The sequence below is a fragment of the Aythya ferina genome (genome assembly GCF_964211825.1).
Source record: "Aythya ferina genome assembly, chromosome: 1".
Taxonomy (NCBI): domain Eukaryota; kingdom Metazoa; phylum Chordata; class Aves; order Anseriformes; family Anatidae; genus Aythya; species Aythya ferina.
This window is the reverse complement of record NC_140296.1, coordinates 164718316-164739358: the sequence shown is the minus strand read 5'-3', so window position 1 is coordinate 164739358 and position 21043 is coordinate 164718316. Positions and strand designations below refer to the sequence as shown.

At 37.0% G+C, this 21043-nt stretch overlaps 1 protein-coding gene across 3 annotated transcripts in view; it reads left to right on the top strand.

Moving 5' to 3' along the window:
- Positions 1 to 18983, top strand: part of PTPRQ (protein tyrosine phosphatase receptor type Q) — a 135990-nt gene extending 117007 nt beyond the window's left edge. For all 3 annotated transcript variants that reach the window (XM_084523870.1, XM_084523869.1, XM_084523868.1), the window contains 8 exons: positions 5100 to 5190; positions 6596 to 6672; positions 10186 to 10320; positions 10424 to 10549; positions 12453 to 12601; positions 14226 to 14361; positions 16607 to 16730; positions 17015 to 18983. In XM_084523870.1, coding sequence (XP_084379996.1) covers positions 5100 to 5190; positions 6596 to 6672; positions 10186 to 10320; positions 10424 to 10549; positions 12453 to 12601; positions 14226 to 14361; positions 16607 to 16730; positions 17015 to 17052 — 876 coding nt within the window. In that variant the 3' untranslated portion in view covers positions 17053 to 18983. The remainder of the gene's footprint in view (positions 1 to 5099; positions 5191 to 6595; positions 6673 to 10185; positions 10321 to 10423; positions 10550 to 12452; positions 12602 to 14225; positions 14362 to 16606; positions 16731 to 17014) is intronic.
- The last annotated feature ends 2060 nt before the right edge of the window (positions 18984 to 21043 follow it).

Sequence of the window (21043 nt, the reverse complement as noted above, 5' to 3'; positions counted from 1 at the left end):
GCTCAAATCTGTATCTAATCTGGCCTTGAACGCTCCCAGGCTTGGGGCATCCACAGCTTCTCTGGGCAACCTGTGCCAGTGCCTCACCACCCTCAGAGTAAATAATTTCTTCTTAATATCTAACTAAATCTACACTTTTTGTAGAGTGAAACCATTACTCCTTGTCCTATCACTACACTCCCTGGCAAAGAGTCCCTCCACAGCTTTCCACAGCCTTCTTTAGGTACTGGAAAGTCTTTATAAGATCTCCCTGGAGCCTTCCCTTCTCCAGGCTGAACAACCCCAGCTCCACCAGACTGTCTTCCTAGGAGAGGTGCTTCAGTCCTTTAATCATCCTCATGGCCTTCCTCTGGACTCATCCTAATAGGTCCATGTCCTTGTTGTGCTGGTGGCCCCAAAGCTGAATGTAGTGCTCCAGGTGAGGTTTCGCAAGAACAGAGTAGAAAGCGAGAATCACCTCCTCGAACTGCTGGCCACACTGCTTTTGATGTAACACAGGATATGGTTGGCTTTCTGGGCTGCAAGCACCCATTGCAGAGGTTCATGTCAAACCTCTCATTAACTAACACCCCCAGGTCCTTCTCGTTAGGGCTGCTTTCAATCCATTCTCTCTGCCCAGTCTGTACTGGGATTGCCCTGGCCCAGCTGCAGGACTTTGTTGAACTTTATGAGGTTTGCGTGGGCCCATCTCTTGAGATTGTCAAGGTCCTTCTGGATGGCGTCCCATCCCTCCAGTGTGCTGACCACACCACACAGCTTGGTGTCATCGGCAGACTTGCTGAGGGTACACTCTATTTCACTGCCCATGTCTGCATGGTCTGCCTTTAGTGAAGCCATGTTGGGTGTCACCAATCATCGTGTTATTTTCCATGAGTCTTACTGTAGTTTCCAGGAGGATCTGCTCCATGATCATGCCAGCCACAGAGGTGAGATTGACTGGCCTGTAGTTCCTCTGGTCTTCTTTTTTAGCTTTTTTAAAAGTGGGGGTTATGTTTCTCCTCTTCCAGTCAATGGGAACCTCACTGGTTTGTCATTTTCCCAGTCCCCACCTTTGCCTTCTGGGGCCTGGGTTTTGTGGCTGGAGCTCTTGTTGGTGAAGACTCAGGCAAAAAAAAAAAAAAAATAGTCATTTAGTACATCAGTCTTCTCCATGTCCTGTGTAACCAGCTTTTCCATTTCCTTCTGGAGAGGGCCCACAATTTCCCTAGTCTTCCTTTTATCAATGATGTACCTATAGAAGATTTTCATATTGCTCTTGATGTCCGTGGCCAAATTTAATTCTAACAGGGCTTTGGCTTTCCTAACCTGATTACTGGATACTCTGGCTGTTACTCTGGATTCCTCTCAGGCTATCTGTCCTTGCTTTCACCTTTGGTAGGCCTCCTTTTTTTGTCTGAGTTTAGCCAGGAGCTCCATGTTCATCCTTGAAGGCCCCTGGCTTTTTGCCTGACTTTCTCTTTGTTGGGATACATCAATCCTGAGTTTGTAGGAGCCTTCACAGAAGGCTTGTCCAAGAGCAAGCAGAACTAAACAGTAGGTGCAGTGTTTGACTGAGAGTGTATCTACACCATCTGTAGCACCTATCTTATCAGATGAGAAACAGGACTGACAATGCACTTGAATGACATCAGAAATGACAATGCATAGAAGCAAACAGTGCACAAAGCAAGCAAACAGACCCCATGACCTGTATTGTTTCCATCTGCAGGCAAAACTTTAGTTTGAAGTAAATGACTCAAGGCTCATACAATGTGTGTAGGAAAGCTGAATTGAGGCTATAAAGCCATGGACCATTATATTTAAAGCATGTAGCCTGTTCCTGAGCTTTCTTGGGTTCTCTGGCTGGCTATTAGTAAATCCAAGCACACTAGAAACTGGCTGTAAAAATATGGCAATTTATACTAATAAACTGTTAGTATATTCCCTGCCTTGAATTTGGACTGTTCCAGCAAGAAGTTATCTTGGTCAATTCCATGGTACATTTTGGTAGGCAAAGTAGTCTGGGGATCATTTCCAATAGGCAGTTTGTAGACAACATACCTGTTACACAGTTTTGTTAGCATAAATTAGCTTTCTTCCTTACATGTAGTCTTGGAATCCAAGGACATTCTTGGGCTCATTTAATTTACTGGATTGACCCAGCTGCTGTGCTTAGAGATCTCTGGGGTTCAGTCTTGGACCATGTATGAACATTGCCTTTGTGTAAAATGATGAGTAGAGGATCTGGACCTAAGAATGGATCCGGATTCATGTTGTATCAGAAAAAACAAGTTTAAAGAAACCATAGGGAACCACAGGAACTGATGGCACTGCCTAACTGATATTCAAACTTCCAGCTTTCCAGAAGATTAACGTATCTCTTAATACCTTTGGAAAATCAAGTTTTTCTAGTAGCTGAAAAATTACTGAAACAGAAATACTTCCAACACTGTTTTACAATAATGTCTGTTCATGAATAAAAAAGTGAAATACCTTTGAATGCCACCACAAAAGTACTACAGTAAACAAAGTTCAAATGAATTATTTGAAAGCTTTATGAGTCTGCAATGAAATGTGGTTTCTGTGACAAATTGGATTCTGGGAATCCAAATAGTCTTTCCCCAGTTCTGAAAACAACCATTGACTGAAATCCACACTGAAGCAGAGAAATAGTACAAGGCTTTTAAGCTCTCATTCAGATATGGTAGCATCATTACAAAAGCAATATAATTTACTTCTGTATCTCCTCTTTAATACGGAATACTGTATAACAGTACTACTATTGTAATAGTTACCTGGCAAGCTAAGACTCAGAGGAGTGAGGCAAATGAGGCAAGTAAAAGATCACATGACATGCACTTGATATGAGATCCCATAGCCCATAACACCTGCAAAACACCCCAGACATTTCATCTTTTTTTTTTTTTCCTTAATGCAAACTTCAAGGACAAAAATTCTGCTGAAGAGTTTCAGCTTTTCAAATGAGAGGAATTTTGACCCCTGAGGTGTGTTTCACTGTTCTTATCAAATCCTAACAATAATTCACAGAAGTCATTCTGTTCTGAGAACAGGAATCTTTCTTTAGGTTCAGTCATAGGACTGAGGCTTTAGTTCTTTAAGGGATTGTTGGGAAGAAACAATGAGGCAACTCAAAGATAAAAGAAATGTACTTTGAGTATGACAGAGGTTGATTCAAATGCAAGATTTTAAAGCAACAAATGTTTTAAAGAAATGAGAATTATGTTTTTCTATAATATATTACAGTCCTTCATTTAATTTTATATTTACTTCATGTCTATTAACCATGTTATCTAATTATTTGACATAAGGATATAAATTTAATGCCAGACATTCTTTATATTGTAAGATTTTAAGTCACAAACTTTCTTTTTAGAAGAACAGGCAAATCATAGACTTTTCATCCCTAGATGAAACAGATATTCAGCAACATTTTGAAGGGCATGAATAGGATCTAGTCCCTTGTTAATATTCAAAGGTAGTTGAGCATCTAGTTGTTCTCTGCAATTCTTCCCCTAATTCTTTTCCCAAGGAAATATGTGTCAGAGCTAGAAAGAGATCAAGTCTCTAGTTGGAAAGTCCTTTACTTTCATTGTAAAACTTTCTCTTCGTGATCAGAAACACCTGCAGTTATACATTATTGAGGATATAATTATAGAAGTGAAATAGTCTTCATGCTTTTTGCAATAGGCTTTTTGTGAGTTGGTGAAATAAACAAATTGCCCAGGGGTTAATATTGCATGAAATATAGTTGAAGGGTTTTGAGCTCTCTTACATGTCAGGCACCATCCATTGGAAGAAATAGTATATCAAATTAGATGGATTATTGGCTTAGTTCATTATGTCACATTTTTAAATTGTGCCATTTTGATAATGCTTATATCAAATTATTAATATCGAAAGCCATTGAATAAGACTGACAAAATATTTGATTTAGCAATGAGACGAAAATCACTGGAATATAAAATACTCTTGCTTTTTAAATTTTTTCATTATTTTATCTATTTATTTGCTAAGAGTTTCCCATTAAATTTTTTTTATAGAATACAACTCTCTCAATACTTGGGTGAACGAGCACTTGAACATGATTGACATGGAGTCTGATTATATGGCTCTCTGTCCCACTAGAGAGTAACTAAAAGAGAAATTTGAAGGGATTACTCAGCACAAGCAACAGAAGTGTGTATAGTACACATTCAGAGCAATAGGTAGATTTCATTTGAATCTTCAATTAGATGTTGAGATATATCTACATATAAAATTTGTCAAAGAAAGGGAAAATCTATTAAAGTTAATGTAGTTAACTGAGAAATAAATAGTCTGAATTCTGTTTTTTCTAGGAGTTCTTAACTGTCTCTTCACCACCATGAGATCATCACTTTAATGTATTTACTGCATTAAAAAGTCATGAGTTTGTCTCCCCTCTTTTACTCAGCTTTAGAAATTACAAATATCTATGTACAGAAACACCCTCATCAAGTAAGTTCTTCAATGTGAATGATTTATTCATCTCTGCCCTTCTGCAACAGAACTAATGACCAGTTATGAAACTGGTATGACCAAAAATAACTCTTCCCACCCTTTTCATGAACAGTCCTGTGAACAATAACTAATTGACAGTTGTCTCAACTTAATTAAATTCTCATCAGTTCTCATGCTATGGCAAAAGCTCTCCCAAGCTACAGGAGTCAGGGAGAGGCATTAATCAAAAACAAAATTGAGGGCATGGCTAACAAGTATGTCATTTCATGAAGAGACAGAAAAGAACTACAGAAGGTGATAGGCTGACTTTATCTGGATTTGGAAAGGTGAATGTTCATGCAAGTTTTAATTCTTCAACTGAACAGCATTTTTTGCCATGCTTCATCTAATGTAGCTGGTGTAACTAGGGTTGACAGGAAACTGGGATGCTCCATAATTTTTCCAGCTTTTCTCAGAAACACAGTGTTACAGAACTAAAGAATTCTCACTCTTACTGGAGTGATTGTATCAGGGGAAATTGCTATTAATCCATTCCTTATATTTACTGCAGGTGAAATGCAAAGTTTTGTTAACAAATATTTATGATTCATTCTGTGATTCTACATTTTATTCCTTTACAGGAACTTCCCAAGTTTCTTGAAGACCTTGCTTCAACTGATGCTGATCTGCCTTGGAACAGGTCTAAGAATCGTTTCCCAAACATAAAGCCATGTATGTGTGTTTACTAATCAACTCCTCAGTTTTGCTCTCTACCTCAATAGCACAACATATATTTGAAATACAGCTGTGGTTTTATTTGATCTGTCTTTGGTATGGCAGTACAATCATGTCCACATTATGAAATAATTTTATCAAGTAGTTGGTCTTTTTTTTTTTTTTTTTTTTTTTTAAAGACAGGTTTATTTGCAAGTAGCTTTTAACTTGCTCTCAGAAGCTTTAATATGCAGGTGCAAGAAACTGTAGCCTCAGTAGTTTCTTAGCTTTGTAATTCAACCCATGTAGCAAACTCTTTAACATTCTTCCTGTTTTTTCTTTTTTTTTTTTTTTTCCTTTAGTGAGAAGTAATTTTTTTAAAACATAAAATCCACATGTTTGTGCATTCAGCTACCACTGGAGCTTGGGTATGCTTTCTTGTGGATATGTGTAAATGTGCTGCAAAGGTTCCATAGAAGATCAGAGTAACTGTATGATAACTTATAAGCCAAGGCTAGATTTTATCACAGGAGACAGAAGTCTGTCTCTCTGTACTCAACACTGCTTCATTTTTCAGTTAATAAGACAAGAAATGTCCTTATTATTTTAAGCATTAGCTGTGATGTGAGATGGGCAGAATGGCATTCCTTGGTTAATAATGCTACATTCTGTGCTATTAACTTTTCACAGCAGCTGTTACTGCTATCTACTGCCTTGTTCAAGCCATGCTTTAAATTACAGTTACTAAAAATTGATATTCATGACACAATAAAATATAAACACAATAAAATATAAACAGACGAGTTTTGCAATTTTTTAACTTTGTGTTCTAGTTTTTCTAATAAGGTGTGGACTAAACATCAGAATTTGGAATGTTTGGTTCCAACATTTACTTACATATATCTTTCCTGTTTTTCTCCATTTCTGAATACACACTGTGGGCCCAAATTGGAAACCCTCAATCACTTTTTATTTAGTCTTCTTTGAAACAAACTTTTCTGTAACAATGAGCTTACGTTATATAAAAGAAGTTTGAAAAGTGCCAACATCTGGCTCAAATCTGTCACCTGATAAAAAGACTGTCAGTTCCTTGTCCCTACTCTCTGATTTGTATGGAGGTTGCCTATGCCAGAACAGCGTGGTTTAAAGTACAGTGGCTACCATTAGTCAGAGGATTCTCCTACATACATCTAACTTGAAGATTTGGAGCATCCACCATTTTAATATTAAAATATTTCTGGAACAAGAATGACCATGCAATAGTGAAGATTTGTTAAATTGCCTTTGTTATGAGTGTTCTACTATGTCAAGTGTTGTTATATTAAAAATAATAATATTTTTTAATTCTTAGTGCTCCATTTGTTATATGCAGCTATGTTTTTGAACAAATCTTCTAGTTAATTAGACTTTATTTTCATGATAGATAATAACAACAGAGTAAAGCTGATGCCTGATGCTGGTATTCCCGGATCTGACTACATTAATGCCAGCTATGTATCTGTAAGTAGAAAGTCTCTCACGTTGTTACTATTTCTATTTTATAGTACAAGAACGGATCAAAAAAATAACTTCCAAGAAGACTAGTATTCTAATCTTTCTTTCATTCACTACAGCTACTGTTTCTGTGGCATTGTTCACGTGATTTCTGTGGCATTGAAAATGCCACAGTTAAAATATAAATTCTCCCATTTTCATAGCTCACCAATGATTTTCAGTACTAATTGAAACTGAGTTCATCAAATTACTTTCTTTAAATCATCTCATATCACTATTGTTAAAGGCAAGAATGAAACTCGCACTAAGATCACTTGTTTAGAGATGAGCATTATTTTCTCTCTTGGTATAAGAGTTGGAACTGTTGTATACAAACAGAATAATTCAAAGATAACCAAACAGTTTTATAGAAATAGCTAGTAATTTGGGTGGTCAGGGTTTGTATGGCTGTATTATTTTGTGAAAAATATGTTGGTGGAAAATGTAAATATGCTTTTTGAAAAAGAAAACAATACTGTATTTCTCATTGTCAACTTTCTTCCTAGACCTTGCATTTTCTAGTTGTGTTCTCAGTAAATTCTCTGACTATATTTTTCTGTCTCCAGTCTTGCCTATATCATTTTTGTCCTCCTGAAGCTCAAGTATCACTCATAATTACGCATTTATTTTGTTGTAGCAGTGGATGGTGGTCTCAGGTGAGGTCAAGACTTGATTTACATTAAGGGCTGTTCATACGCATAGCCAGACATGCAGACTGTAGTCTAAATGGATGACACGGTGGCAAATAGAGATAGTTACTTCCAGGCAACTAGAACACATTCACAGGGAATCAGCCATAGAGTTGAGTATGGGTTTCATACCTCAGTCACATCTTCCCTTCTCACTAGCAAAAGCATGTAATTTCCTGATTCTGACAAGCAGTAGAAAGAGCCACACCATGCTGTTACTTGCCTACATGGCTCTGGGACACACAACCACTGAGAAGGAGATGAGATGGAGCATGATCTGGACTTTACCCTTTTTGTCACTAGCTAACATGCCAAGGGTTAGGAAAGAAAAACTGTCAGCAGAAGCCAGCTGCAGAGAGTATTCCCTGCTGAGATGATTGTGTATCTTTACTGCATGCAGGCATCACACTTTAGATGACCATTCATCAGGGAATAGACCACTTTTTCAAGGCTAAAGCTTTACCCTTTATATGTTCTCACTTAATATATTTGTGGACATGTAAATATATACATAAACATATAGGAGTAAATATACAATATGTGTTTGTGTGTATTTACCTACTTTTTTATCTAGGTATATATAGATATGCATATGTATAAAGAGAAGAAAATAGACATCTTTAACAAATAGAAACTTGGATGTTACTTTTATTTCCACCATTTAAACAAGAAAATGTCAGTAACTGATGTGTGAATTTTGTATCCCTGAACTACAGTTCCTCATCTCACTCTTTAACTAGGGAGGATTAACATGGTTTCCCACTGCTACCTGTACTGTATATTATAGACAGAGTAAATAAGAGGCATCTGTGAATTATAGGGCTATATTCCAATAAAGAACTTTGATGGTACTATAAACTACTGTGTCAAGTTTTTTGAACAATAAGCAGAACTCTGTGATATCACAGACTGCTTGCTCTATAGCATAAACATATTCTTCTTATTGCTATTGCTGTTATTTTAAATGTTCTGTAGTATGTAGAGTTCTGCAGGGTATGTTTGGTTTATTGGAGAAAACAGATCCATGAGAACCCATCCTCGCACATTTACACAGATTTTTTTAACTTTCTTTTCACTAAATTTTGTATCAATTTATAAATGAACTAAACAGACAAAGCCAACACTGGGAAAAAGAATCAACCTCTACAGAAAGGTTTCTTAAAGACCTTCTATCAAAGATCATTTGTTTAAGTATGTTCCATCCCTCACTTAGAACAGATCCAGTCTGGATGGCCAGGCCCAAAGGGTTTTTTCAAATGTAGCTAAATCTGATCAGCAGCCAGTCCCAATGGTATTCCCTAGCACATAGTACTGGGGCTCGTTTTGTTTAATCTCTTTACTGCTTATATTGATGAGGGGATCAGGGATCAAATGCACCCTCAGTAAGTTTGTGGATGACATCAAATTGTTTGGGAGTTCTTGTTGATCTGCTTGAGGGCAGGAAGGCTTTGCAAAGGGATCTGGATAGGCTGTATCGACGGGCCATGTCCAGACACGACATTCAACAAGGCTAAATGCTGGTCCTGCACTTGCGTCATAACAACCCCATGCAGTGGTGTAGGCTTAGGGAAGAGCAGCTGGGAAGTTGCCTGTCAGAAAAGGACCGAGGAGTGCTGGTTGACAGCCTGCAGATTATGAGCCAGTAGTGTGTCAAGGGAGTCAAGAAGGCCAATGGCTTCCTGGCTTTCATCAGAAATAGTGTGGCCAGCAGGACTGGGGAAGTAATTATCCCCCTGTACTCAGCACTGGTGAGGCTGCAACCCAAGTACTTTTTGAGACTGCACCTCAAGTATTGTTCAGTTTCTGGCCCCTCACTGCAAGAAGGACATCAAAGTGCTCAAGTATACATAAAGAAGAGCAACAAAGCTGGTGAAGGGACTAGAAAACAAGATTTTCTGAGGAGTGATCTAAAGAATTGGGACTCTTTAGCCTGGAGAAGAGGAGTCTGAGGGGGAAACCTCATCATTCTCTATAACTACCTGAAAGGACTTTGGAGCAAGGTGTGTGTTGGTCTTTTTTCTCAGGTGACAAGCGACAGAATGTGAAGCAACAGCCTCAAGTTGCACCAGGGAGGTTTAGATTGGGTATCATGAAGCATTTCTTCATGGAAAGAGTGGTTAGGCATTGGAATGGGCTGCTCAGGGAGGTGGTGGCATCCCCATCCCTGGAGATATTTAAGAGATGTATGGGCATGGCACTTACGGACATGGTTTAGCAGTGGACTTGTAGAATTAGATTGATGGTTAGACTTGATGATTTTAAAGGTCTTTTCCAACCTAAATGATTCTGTGGTTCTCGATGATCATTGGAAAAACATCAGTGTTGTGTATAGCTTGCACTAGCTCTCACATAGCTCCTCAGTTTTTTTCTCTGGCTTTGTTGCTCCTTTGCACTGTTTTAATTCTGCTGTGCTGGCCTTCTCCTAACACCTGTCTTTGTGACTGGATCTGCAGTAAGGTTAATATGAAGATTTAGGTATTTTTTAAAGGGAACTACTAGCCTGATATCCTTTTAATATTTCTGCTAAAAGCATTTCTGTTAGGATGGTATTTCCAAAACTTTGTTAGGGCATTGGTTCATATCTAATCTATACAGTGGAGAAAATGCCTTACATCCTTAGGTCTCCATGGCCATCTGCCATGCAATGATTAGTCAGGCCTACACCAATTATTTTAACATGTCTGACAAGGTTCTAGCCTTAGGCATGTCAACTACAGGCACAGCTATGAGTCACATTCAAACTCTTTTTTCCTTACCAACCATTATGCATTAAACATTTTCTCTTTCTTAGGGCTATTTGTGTCCAAATGAATTTATCGCAACTCAGGGACCATTACCAGGAACAGTAGGTGATTTCTGGAGAATGGTGTGGGAGACTAGAGCAAAAACCCTTGTGATGCTTACACAGTGTTTTGAAAAAGGACGGGTAAGTTACCAGTGTATAACATTGCTATAATTGAAAACTCTGTATGTAGTTTTTGTCAAATTTATAATATAATTATTGCTAATTAGTAATCATCTCCCTGCAGATAAGATGCCATCAATACTGGCCAGAAGATAATAAACCAGTGACTGTGTTTGGGGATATAGTAATTACTAAATTGATGGAAGATACTCAAATAGACTGGACCATCAGAGATCTAAAAATTGAAAGGGTAAGTCAGAAATGGAAACTGGTTGAATAAAATCTATCCAACAACTCAAACATCAGATGTTCTCCATCCCACCCAACTACCTCTCAGTGTTCTTTTAATCTTTTAATATGTATGTACTCTACAGGCTGGTTTTTCTGAGCATTTTGTTTTCATTCCTGGTTGTTTTTCATGGTGGTGGTGGTTTTGTTGTTGTTTTCATTTTTCCTGAAAATTTTCTCCAGTTTCTGTCACAAAGAACTCAGATATATGGCCGACATGCTATGAAGGACTGATCAAGGTTACTGAACATCTCTGATCTGGTGGGAGGTGAAGTTTCTATTTGGACACCTCAGTTGTCTCTTCTAAAAAGGAGTAATCCTAACCATTCTGTTATCAGACAAAGCCCTTTGAATGTATCCCTCTCAGATTAAAGGGCAAGATTCTCTGGTGTAGCGCAGCTGTTTTGCATTGTACTACCAGCTGTATTGGCCTCCACCCCCAGGAAATTCACCCAATATAAATGAGAATCATCAGTACATGTATTACTCCCACTCTGTGCTGGGAATGGAGGTGTGGGGGGTACAGCATAGATGTTCATCTTTGCCATGATCCACCTCTGTAGTTTCCACGCTTTGGAAAAATTAGCACTCAACATTAAGTCAGACCAGAAAGTGGTCTTGGAAAGGAATCTGGACATAATGACCCAAGATGAAGTCAGCTTTCTTTTGCATTCCCAACATTGACCTGTGTTATATGTAGTAAAGCCACTTCTGAGGACCTGGACTCAGCTATCCAAATACAAAGATGCACTACCATCCCAAGGTGTGTGCCATATTGCTGTCTTTAAGATTGCACTTCACCTTCCATCCAAATGGATGGATTCTTGATGATCTTCCTGTGCAGGTAAAAGGCATGTATACACTAAATCATTCACAATTTTTACCATATTGCATCCAAAATCACTTCTCTTTTGTTTTTATGTTGATCAGTTTTAGTACTATAGACCTTAAGTAGTTGCACATAATTGTTCACAGTTGCTCCATGTTTCTTGCAATATGAAAAGAGCTAGTGGTTGGTTCAAAACAAAGACAATAGAAATTAATTCATTGCACAAGGGCTGATTAAGCTGCAGAACTCCTTGCTGCAAGGTATTGTGAATGCTGAAAATGTTCAGGACTTCAAAAAATCTGAAGAAATTAATGGAATAAAAGTCTGTTGAGTGCTATCAAATTTTTAGATACCATCTCTGACTGAGGAGGTTCGTGGCTTGCAAACAGTTAGAATGGAAGGGATATACTATGGAACTACGGATACATTGTTGTCTTGTATTATAATTTTCATTAATATTTTTCACCGACTACTGTTGGAAGCATAATATTGAGCTAGACAGACCTTTGGCCTGACCCAGTGCTTTTATTGTTATGTCCTTCGTAGTTAATTTAGATATCAGAACATAATCAGCTGTTTGTGTTGAGTTACTGTTACTGCTGCTCTGATTGAGAGGGCACCAAATACATAGAAAACATATTTGTATTGACCAACATATTTGTTTGCCTTAACTATACTAGAACAGTTGCCTTCCCCTAAATAAATTTGCCAGACCAGTTCACTGAACTTCTAGAAAAGCTATAGAAATGTCGACACATAATCTACTAATTACACTGGTACAGTGACTGAAGTCAAAGGTAGAGTGATTGCTGAAGTCATTAATACTTCATGAAAAATTAATTTGATGCCATTTCTCCCCCAAAAACTTGCAATTAGACCTGTGCTCAACAAATTATCCCTTGATACAAGTACCATCCTATGGTTATGCTATTCTGACTTTCTTTGTTAAATGAAATTGCTGAGAAGTTTACAAGTAGCTTACTGGATAATCTTTCACATTTGTTTTGTAAAAACTGCCTTATTTTATATTTTACAGCATGGAGATTGCATGATGGTGCGCCAGTGTAACTTTACTTCTTGGCCAGAACATGGAGTCCCTGAAACTACTGCACCAATTATCCATTTTGTAAAACTTATCCGTGCAAGTCGAGCAGGTGATAACACACCAATGGTGGTTCACTGCAGGTAAGTGTATTCACCAGGTCATGATGTAGTATCTTATCATTCCAAGTGCATATTAATGCTCAGGGAAGTTGACAAAGAACAATAGTGAGTGTCCAGGTATGGCTTTCATATGGATAGCTGTGAAGTTTTCTCCATCAGGGCTCCTTAGTCCTTTATAGGAGGCAAAATACCGAAGTAGGCCTGTTCTTCCATTCTCAGAAACCCCATTGAGGTGACGTCTTTGAAAGAGTTATTTCAAAGTTACCATAATGTACTGCTAGATGTATCTCAAGTTTTCTCTTTATCTTAAGAAGAGGAATAGCAACAATTGACATACTTTTAATGACTTCTATTATAGTTATAGCTTTTCTTAAGAATTAATTCCCTAAAATTCTGTTTAAAATGTGTATGTCATTATTATGAGGAAGAAACTATTTGTGAGCCACAGAGAATGACAAATATGTGTAGGGGTTTGCATATGCTAAATTTCAAGTTTGTATGCCTGAAAACAGCTAAGATCTAAACTTAGACTTTTAAATAAATGGTCTGGTGCTTATTTGGTCCAAGTGATATGAACTGAGATGTCTAGGCTTGATTCTTTGCCTCATTCTCACTTAGTGTGAGTCTGGAAATATGTGGAAGAAAAAGCTAAACTTTTTGCTACAAATTCCTTCTCTGTCCAGTGAGTTTATCATGCGCTGTGGTTCTTTTTATTTGTCCTCAATGTCCTACAGGTGCCATCCACAATGTGAGATAAAACTTCCTTATTTTATTTGACATTGTTATCATTGATAGCTTGACATTTTCCTCTACAGAAGGGGTCATAGAAACTTCTACAGGAGATAACTACAGAGTCTTCGTGTTTTGAGGACATTTATATACTTTTGGGCCCTTCTGCAATGAATGCTATCCCATTTTCACAACACAGATACATGAAGGGTTCAGCATGGGCCAGATAAACTGCCCACTGTCCCAGTGATTGTAAAGCAGCAGCATGTATTCTCATATCCAGAAAACTCATCCTTTATATTCTGCTCATTAGATTCTGCAGGTTCAAAACAGCCTTGCTATACATTATCTGATTATCTGTAGTGGTATTTCTTGTATTTATTACACTAATTGCAGAAAAGGCTGATAATGATTTGAAGAAAATACTATTCATTTTCAAACCCTTAATTTAAACAATACTAGCTACCAGTGTGTGCTACACACCTGTCTTCCTTTTAAAAGTATTTTCTTTTAAATGTTTTGCTAGATACCAAGTTGTCTCAAATAAAAGAAACATCACAAAATCAGGATAGGGTGTGATTTCAAAAAATCTTGTGAATTCTTTGAATCAGTGAACACTAGAAAATTCACATAAAAGTTGTAGGGTGTTTTTTTCATTTACAAGGGTTTCATTTAGTTAAATCTCACTAGTCCTATACTACATCTTGTAAAGTCAAAATCAGAAGATAGCTCAAATCCAGATTACACTTTATCCCATTCACTAAGGAGACACACAAACAAAAGTAGTGCAAACGAGTTCAAATTTTCAAGTTTTCTTCTCACAATCAGCTTACTTTAACCAAAATGTTCTGAGAAAATATTCTGTAATGAGAAAACAAAAACAAACTTAATTTTATCTTGTGTATTATGTTTGCAGTGCTGGTGTTGGAAGAACAGGTGTTTATATTGCACTAGACCATTTAACGCAACATGTAAATGACCACGATTTTGTGGATATCTATGGCCTTGTAGCTGAGTTAAGAAGAGAAAGAATGTGTATGGTACAGAATCTGGTAAGACGAGTATTTGAATTCTGTTCTTCTGCTGTTAAAAAGTAAGTCATCAGATCTACAAAACTAGACTAGAAAGCTAATGGCATTCAGCTACCTAATATATTTCCTATTAACTCCTACCAATATTTGGATTACAAATTTGGTACGATCAGTGTACATTTTTAAAACTTGAATCAGTTTTTCTTTTCTCTGCATTTGCATATTTAGGCAGATGCTATGAAAAGGCCTACCAAAATGTAATAGAAGATGCTTTCATAATTCTGATTTCCAAACAAAACAAATATAGATCTGTATACTAGTTTCAAAATCCTGAGACAGGTTGTTCTCCATCCAGATCATTTCTACCTCATGTCTGAAAGCCTACAAAATGCAGATCAGTGCTAAAAGTTGACCAAAGTGAACTGAACCTTGTTAAGTTTTATGGCAGATTCAGTAATCAAGCTATTCTGAAAACTCAGTTACAAACCACTACTTAGTAGTCTACAAATAAGATTTTATGTGATCAGCGCAGAAGGTGTGAGGAGAGGAGCAGTTTCTTTCCAGAACTCAGTTTAGAGATCCCTCAGTGAAACCGTAGGATTAAAATAAGTTTTAAAATCAGTTGCTGTCAGACCTATTTTTTTCCTTCTTATAACTTCAAAATTGTTTTCATTTTGCCAGCAATCATTGTCTGTTACCAACAGGCACAGAATGGCCCATATTTGTACAATTAAACATCTCTGCAGTTACCACACTCCCCCCCAAAAACTGGCTGCATGCAAGCTCTCTACAGGGATTGACCCATAGTCTGTTATAATTCCTGAAACATACCTGGGAATTATTTGGGATAGTGGTGGTTGGTGTGGATCAAAACTACATGAAAGGCTATTCAAACATTTTCAAGGAGTTTGGTTGATCAAATTCCACCATCTGACAATGTACCCAGGCAGTGTTTAATTCACTAGTATAGGTATAATCTAAGTATCAGGGTATTTTGCCTGATGGCCAGTACATTACAAAGGTCTGCCTTTGGACTCCAGCTCATAAACTAATCTTTAGTGATTTTTTTGGTCTCTCTCACTTCCAACCATAAAAATACCTCCAAATAATTAAAAACGTCATAACTGGGAAATACCATATATTCTCATATCCTGCTTCGCTCTCCCCTGGCAAACCTAGAAAGATTTTCATTGCTACATGCCCAAAGCTAACTGTATGAATGTGAGAAATTATGAAGCTTTCAGAGTTCTAAACTCTGAATTCTAAACTCCACTGAAACTTAACAATTAGCAATTATTGAGCAGAGAAATTACACTAATATATTTACCCATGCAAAAATGAAGGAAGCTAACCTTATTTTGGCCATCTTCATCAGTGGAGATATTCAAAACCCATCTGAACAAGAACCTGGGCAACATGATCTAGCTGACTCAGCATGTTACACTAGCTCATCTCAAAAGGTCCCTTCTAGCCTAAATGAATCTGTGCCTCTGTGATCTTGCTCATTTTCTGCATCTACTTCTGTGTGAAGATTTAATCCATTTATTTTTCTGTCTGCTTTCATTCTTTTATTTCATTATTTATTTCATCCTGACATTGCCCTTTTTTATTTTTCTCTTTTCAGTGACTATTACCCAGAGTTACTTTATACCCTTGGAAATGTCAAAGTAACTTTAGTTTTCTGCTCTTCACATTATAGTCTGCTAAAAATGATGCCACAGTCCAAGAAGTATCACTAAAAATAATGTGGTTTTGTTTTGTTTTGTTTTTTATCTTAGCATGGTGCATCCTCCCAGAACATTTTGCATCCTCCTTGAACTTTTGCATTTGAGTGCACCCTGCTGGTTTTCTCTATGCTATAAGGAGGGAAATTTTCTCACCGAAATATTAAATTCACTTTCAGTTTGTTCAGTCTTACTAGTAACAAAAAGTAGTCATTCATCTCTTCATAAAACAAAACTTTACAGAAAAATGTGATTCATCCTGTAATTCTCAGTAATTATAATAATAATTTCATATATTTTACTAGCTATATGAAATAACATCGTTTGACAAATTTTAATGCTTTATGCTTTGTAATGAATGAAATCAGGTCAGGCATGTATAATATCACCAAAGTCCTGAGATTACTGAGTTAATCTGCAGTTACTTTGATAATATCTGGATGTTATATAAAATTCAAAAAGGTTTTTTTTGTTTGTTTGTTTGTTTTGTTTTGGAAGTATATTTTTTGTCTAATCAAACATTTCAAATTCACATCTCACAGGCACAATATATATTTTTGCATCAGTGTGTATTGGATCTATTGACAAGTAAAGGAAGTACTCAACCCATATGTTTTGTAAATTATTCAGCACTTCAAAAGATGGACTCTCTGGATGCCATGGAAGGTAAACAGATACGGATTATATTTTTTTTTCATTGCAGGTGCATCAACTTGCCCAGTGTTAGAAACATAAACAAATACTTTGACAAGCTTTTTTTTTTGGCTCCAGAAGTGTAAAATTTTAGCATTTTTCTCCCCTTTTGTCTCCCTCACGGTAACAGTCATTGCTCAAGCTTTCCACTTTTTTCCCTGTGAGAACTTTTAACTTCAGCCTATACAGTTATCCGCCATTAGTTACTATTTGATGGCAAAGGAGGTTAATGTTATATATCTGTTTTTCTTTTGTAGGTGATGTGGAGCTTGAATGGGAAGAAACTACAATGTAAACATTAAGACTAGATATTAAAAACAATCAGGTTTTGAAAATCAGTCATATTTTTCTAAGCAAAAGGGCCAAAGCGAACTCCCTTATTTTGATGATTAAAACATACAGTGATGATTGAAACAACTTTTCTTCTATCAATGTGCCTTCGTAAATATGTTAAAGTATTTTATTCAGATCACAAAGCAATAATGATATGAAGTACTTTTGCACAGACTGCATTTCTGATATTATATGAACACTGCATTCAGTATGTATTTAAATATAAAGTGTGTTTGAACATGCTCCTTTTTTCCATTTATCTTTGTAAAGAGGAACAATGAGCCAAATAAGATGTAAAAAGTTCTTATTCCCAGTGAACTTATTTTTGTGTGAATTTGCTGTGTTCAGTGTGTTTTGGTTTTAAGTAAAAGCTACAGTTTCTGGAACCTTTCTTGCTAGATTGGTTTTAATGTTGCTGTCAGTTCTTGCAGATTACCATCACAGTGATCTTTACCTAAATGTATGTTCTTGTGTTTTGAATCTTTTTTTATGAGTAGTAGCATATCAGCTTGTGATCCTGAACAGCTGAAGAGTCACCTTCTGACATGGGGAGGATTATTCAGCTTTTACACAACACACAGTAGCTCTTCAGGGACACTTGGGGCTATTTAAGCTATCCTATAATCAGAGATGTTTTTTTTTTAAAAAATATGCAATGGTGATTACATATGTTCAGTGCTGAAGAAAGTATTTAATGTTCCTGCTACTTTTTAAAACATATAAAATAATAATAATAATAAGTTTATAAATTTATTACCTGTTATGATGCATATTATGTTGACTTCAGTAATAGAAAGTTTATAATTCATTCACGTTTCTTGTATATGGCACTGTTCAGTATTTTAAAAGGATACTCAAAATTTAATAACAGTATTTTTTATAACATAGTGTTGTCAAGTAAGAAAAATGTTGCTCCTTTCTCTGGTTTGTTGAATCACTGTAGACATTAGAAAGTACAGGAAGTAATATTGGGAGATTTAATGAAAGGAAACATCTCCCACTGGTTATCTTTATCAGAGCTAGATCTGAAACAGGAATGAGAGAAGCAGGAAGCTCTTATCTGAGAAGCAAAACAAAAACTGGAAGAATAGGAAGACTTCAGAGAGAGTACTAAACTGTGTACCCTGTTTTTACATGGGAGTATTGAATTTTTGGGTGGGGGGACCGATTGCTCAGTTTTTCTCTGCATAAAGAAATGTATCGTTCTAAATAATACTAAAGTTGTAACCTTAATCTATAATGAAGAACACAGTAGCAAGGAGACTTTGGAGTTGCCATCTTGTATTCTGTTCAACAGAAGAAATCCATAGCCTTCTGGAGGCATCAAGCTCAGGAAAGTCAGATGAGCCTCTTTAGAAAGATACTCTCCTAGAAAGATGCAAGTGTGGGTGGTGTGTTTATGTGCATCCACTCTGAACAGAACAGTAAACGAAAAAAATTTTCCATCCCTTAACAGTAGCTACCAGGCAGAAAATACTGTACAGTATGTAATCTGATATTTATTCATAAGTAAATGGCAGTAGGTGTTTGATATCTTTTTAGAATCTGGCAAGGGTGGTGCAGATTACAAATCAGTGAGGGTCCTTTGTAAATTAGCAGAAAGTGCCAAATATCTAAATCAAAATTAAAAGGCAGCATTTAAGGAGATGGAAATGGTCTGCAGACATATTTTGGGCAATCTGTCTTTCATGAAGACTGACGGTATTGTAAACATCACCTGTCAAGCTAAAAGGAAAACAATGCCTTTTAAAGCTGGATAGAGGGAGAGAGAGGTGATGTCCACAGCTGTTCAAGTCTCTGGCAAAGCATTCGGTACAGCTCTTGTTTCATTTGGTTCTTATGAAACATGTGTTCTTCATTTATTATACATGTACTTTAAAGTATTCTGACAAATCACTTATAGGGGCTTACAGATGTTTTTCATGATTTGTATTTGTACTTGGTAGCAGTACATGCAGCACTGTGATAAATGAATATTATAAAGTCATAATCTTTTATAATCTTGCATCTATAATGGTGGAATATATGTGTGTGTGTCATTACTCGTTTCTCTGTAGAAAACAACTAAGAAGCCTTAGGCAACTTATAGATGAACTCCAGAAGTTCCAAATGTGTTTAAATGTTTTTCTGGTTTATAGAATATTTAGCATGAAGATTCCTACATCTCCTTGTAGAGGACCTGTCGGTAGTTGAACTACATTCAGTAGCATACTTGCCTGACATCTCAATAAGACATTAGAATATTTGTCTCTCTTTTCTGTGGGTCAAAGTGAAAAACTGAATAGTAATTTAAATATATTATTGTTAATTTTGGTGTAAGCAATCTGATATATGCTACTTTGAAACATTTTGCATTGTATTTAGGATAAAAAGCCAATATTCAACATAAACTGGCCACAACTCATAGAACATATACCAAGGGGGAGAAAAATCTACAAGCAATTCTCTGCAATAGATATTTTTCAGTATAAGTGGAGCAGTAGTTCACTGACCTCTTCATGTGCCCACCAGTGATTTGCAGGGGGAGGAGAGTATCTATATATCATGAGATCCCCCAGACCTCTGTCCACTCATGAAGAAAAAATTTCCACATGGTCTCTTGTTTTCCAGCCCTCCTTCCCATTTGCAATAGCTCCTGTGCTAGTTCTGCTGACATAACTAAAGATCTGGAGGTGGGCAGGATTTATCCGATTGCTATTTTAAGAATGTATATACATAAAACAGCACGCCATTTTCATTCTTAACTTTGCCACTCAATTTTATACAGATTCTAGGAGCTACTAATGTAGCAAGAGTCTATCCAAAGCAGAAACTGAATGAACAAGAACCAGAGAAGGATACCAGAATTTGTTTCACCTCATTACAATTACTTTGAAATTTGGTCACACAGAATTACAGAATGGCTGAGGTTGGAAGGGCTGTCTGGAGATCATCTGGTCCAAGTCCCCTGCTCAAGTAGGGTGCACGTTGCACATTCCAGGCAGGTTTTAAATATCTCAAAAGAAGGAGAATCTGCCTTCAGCCTGTACTGGTGCTTGGGGTTATTCCTCCCTAGGTGCAGGGCCCTGCACATGCCCTTGTTGAACTTCATGAAGTTCCTCACTTCCCAGCTCTCCAGGCTGTGGAGATCCTTCTGAATGGCAACACAGCCCTCTGGGGTTTCAGCCACTCCTCACAGTTTTGTGTCATCAGCAAACTTACTCTCTGTGCCAAAGTCCTGGCCACTGATGAAGTTGAACAGGACTGGACCCAGTACTGACCCCTGGGGGACACTTCTAGCGGCAGGCCTCCAACCAGACTGCACCACTGAGCACAGCCCTCTGAGCTCTGCTGTCCAGACAATTCTCAATCCACCCTACCTTACTATATTATGTTGCTCAGTACAATTCTATGAAAACTGACATCTACATACACAGAAGTCTCTCCATACGTATTTATAGCCAACTCTGTTGGATATCTGCAGAAGAGGCTACTGTCAGTGACCTGTTCTGCTTACAAAAGCAGTAGAGAGAACAGCAGCACATTACATTTGTATTGAATTTAAAGCATGTTTTTGAACTTTTATAAGAGCAGATAAAATAATTGCATATTCAAACTTTTCCCTTTACTACATAGTGGAAGCTACTCAGCACTTTAATTTCATAACATTATGTGAAAGATCAGCAGGGTGTGCCATCTGTGTATTGCTACAATACAAAGTGCTCAAATGTGGTTAATAAGAAAAAGCAGCAAAGAGCAATGAATTAATTGTATTTCATATTAAAGTAACATGTGACAGTGAGCTTTCCTAGTTACTTGCAGAAATCTACAAAGCGTCCTAGATTTGGAAATGAAACAAAAATCTCCAAGACTTCAATTTGACAGAGAAGTTAACATTAAACCTTCGTAAACATGAAATATAGGATAGGTGTGGTGTGTACTTGCTTTTTCCACACCAAAATCACACTGCACAG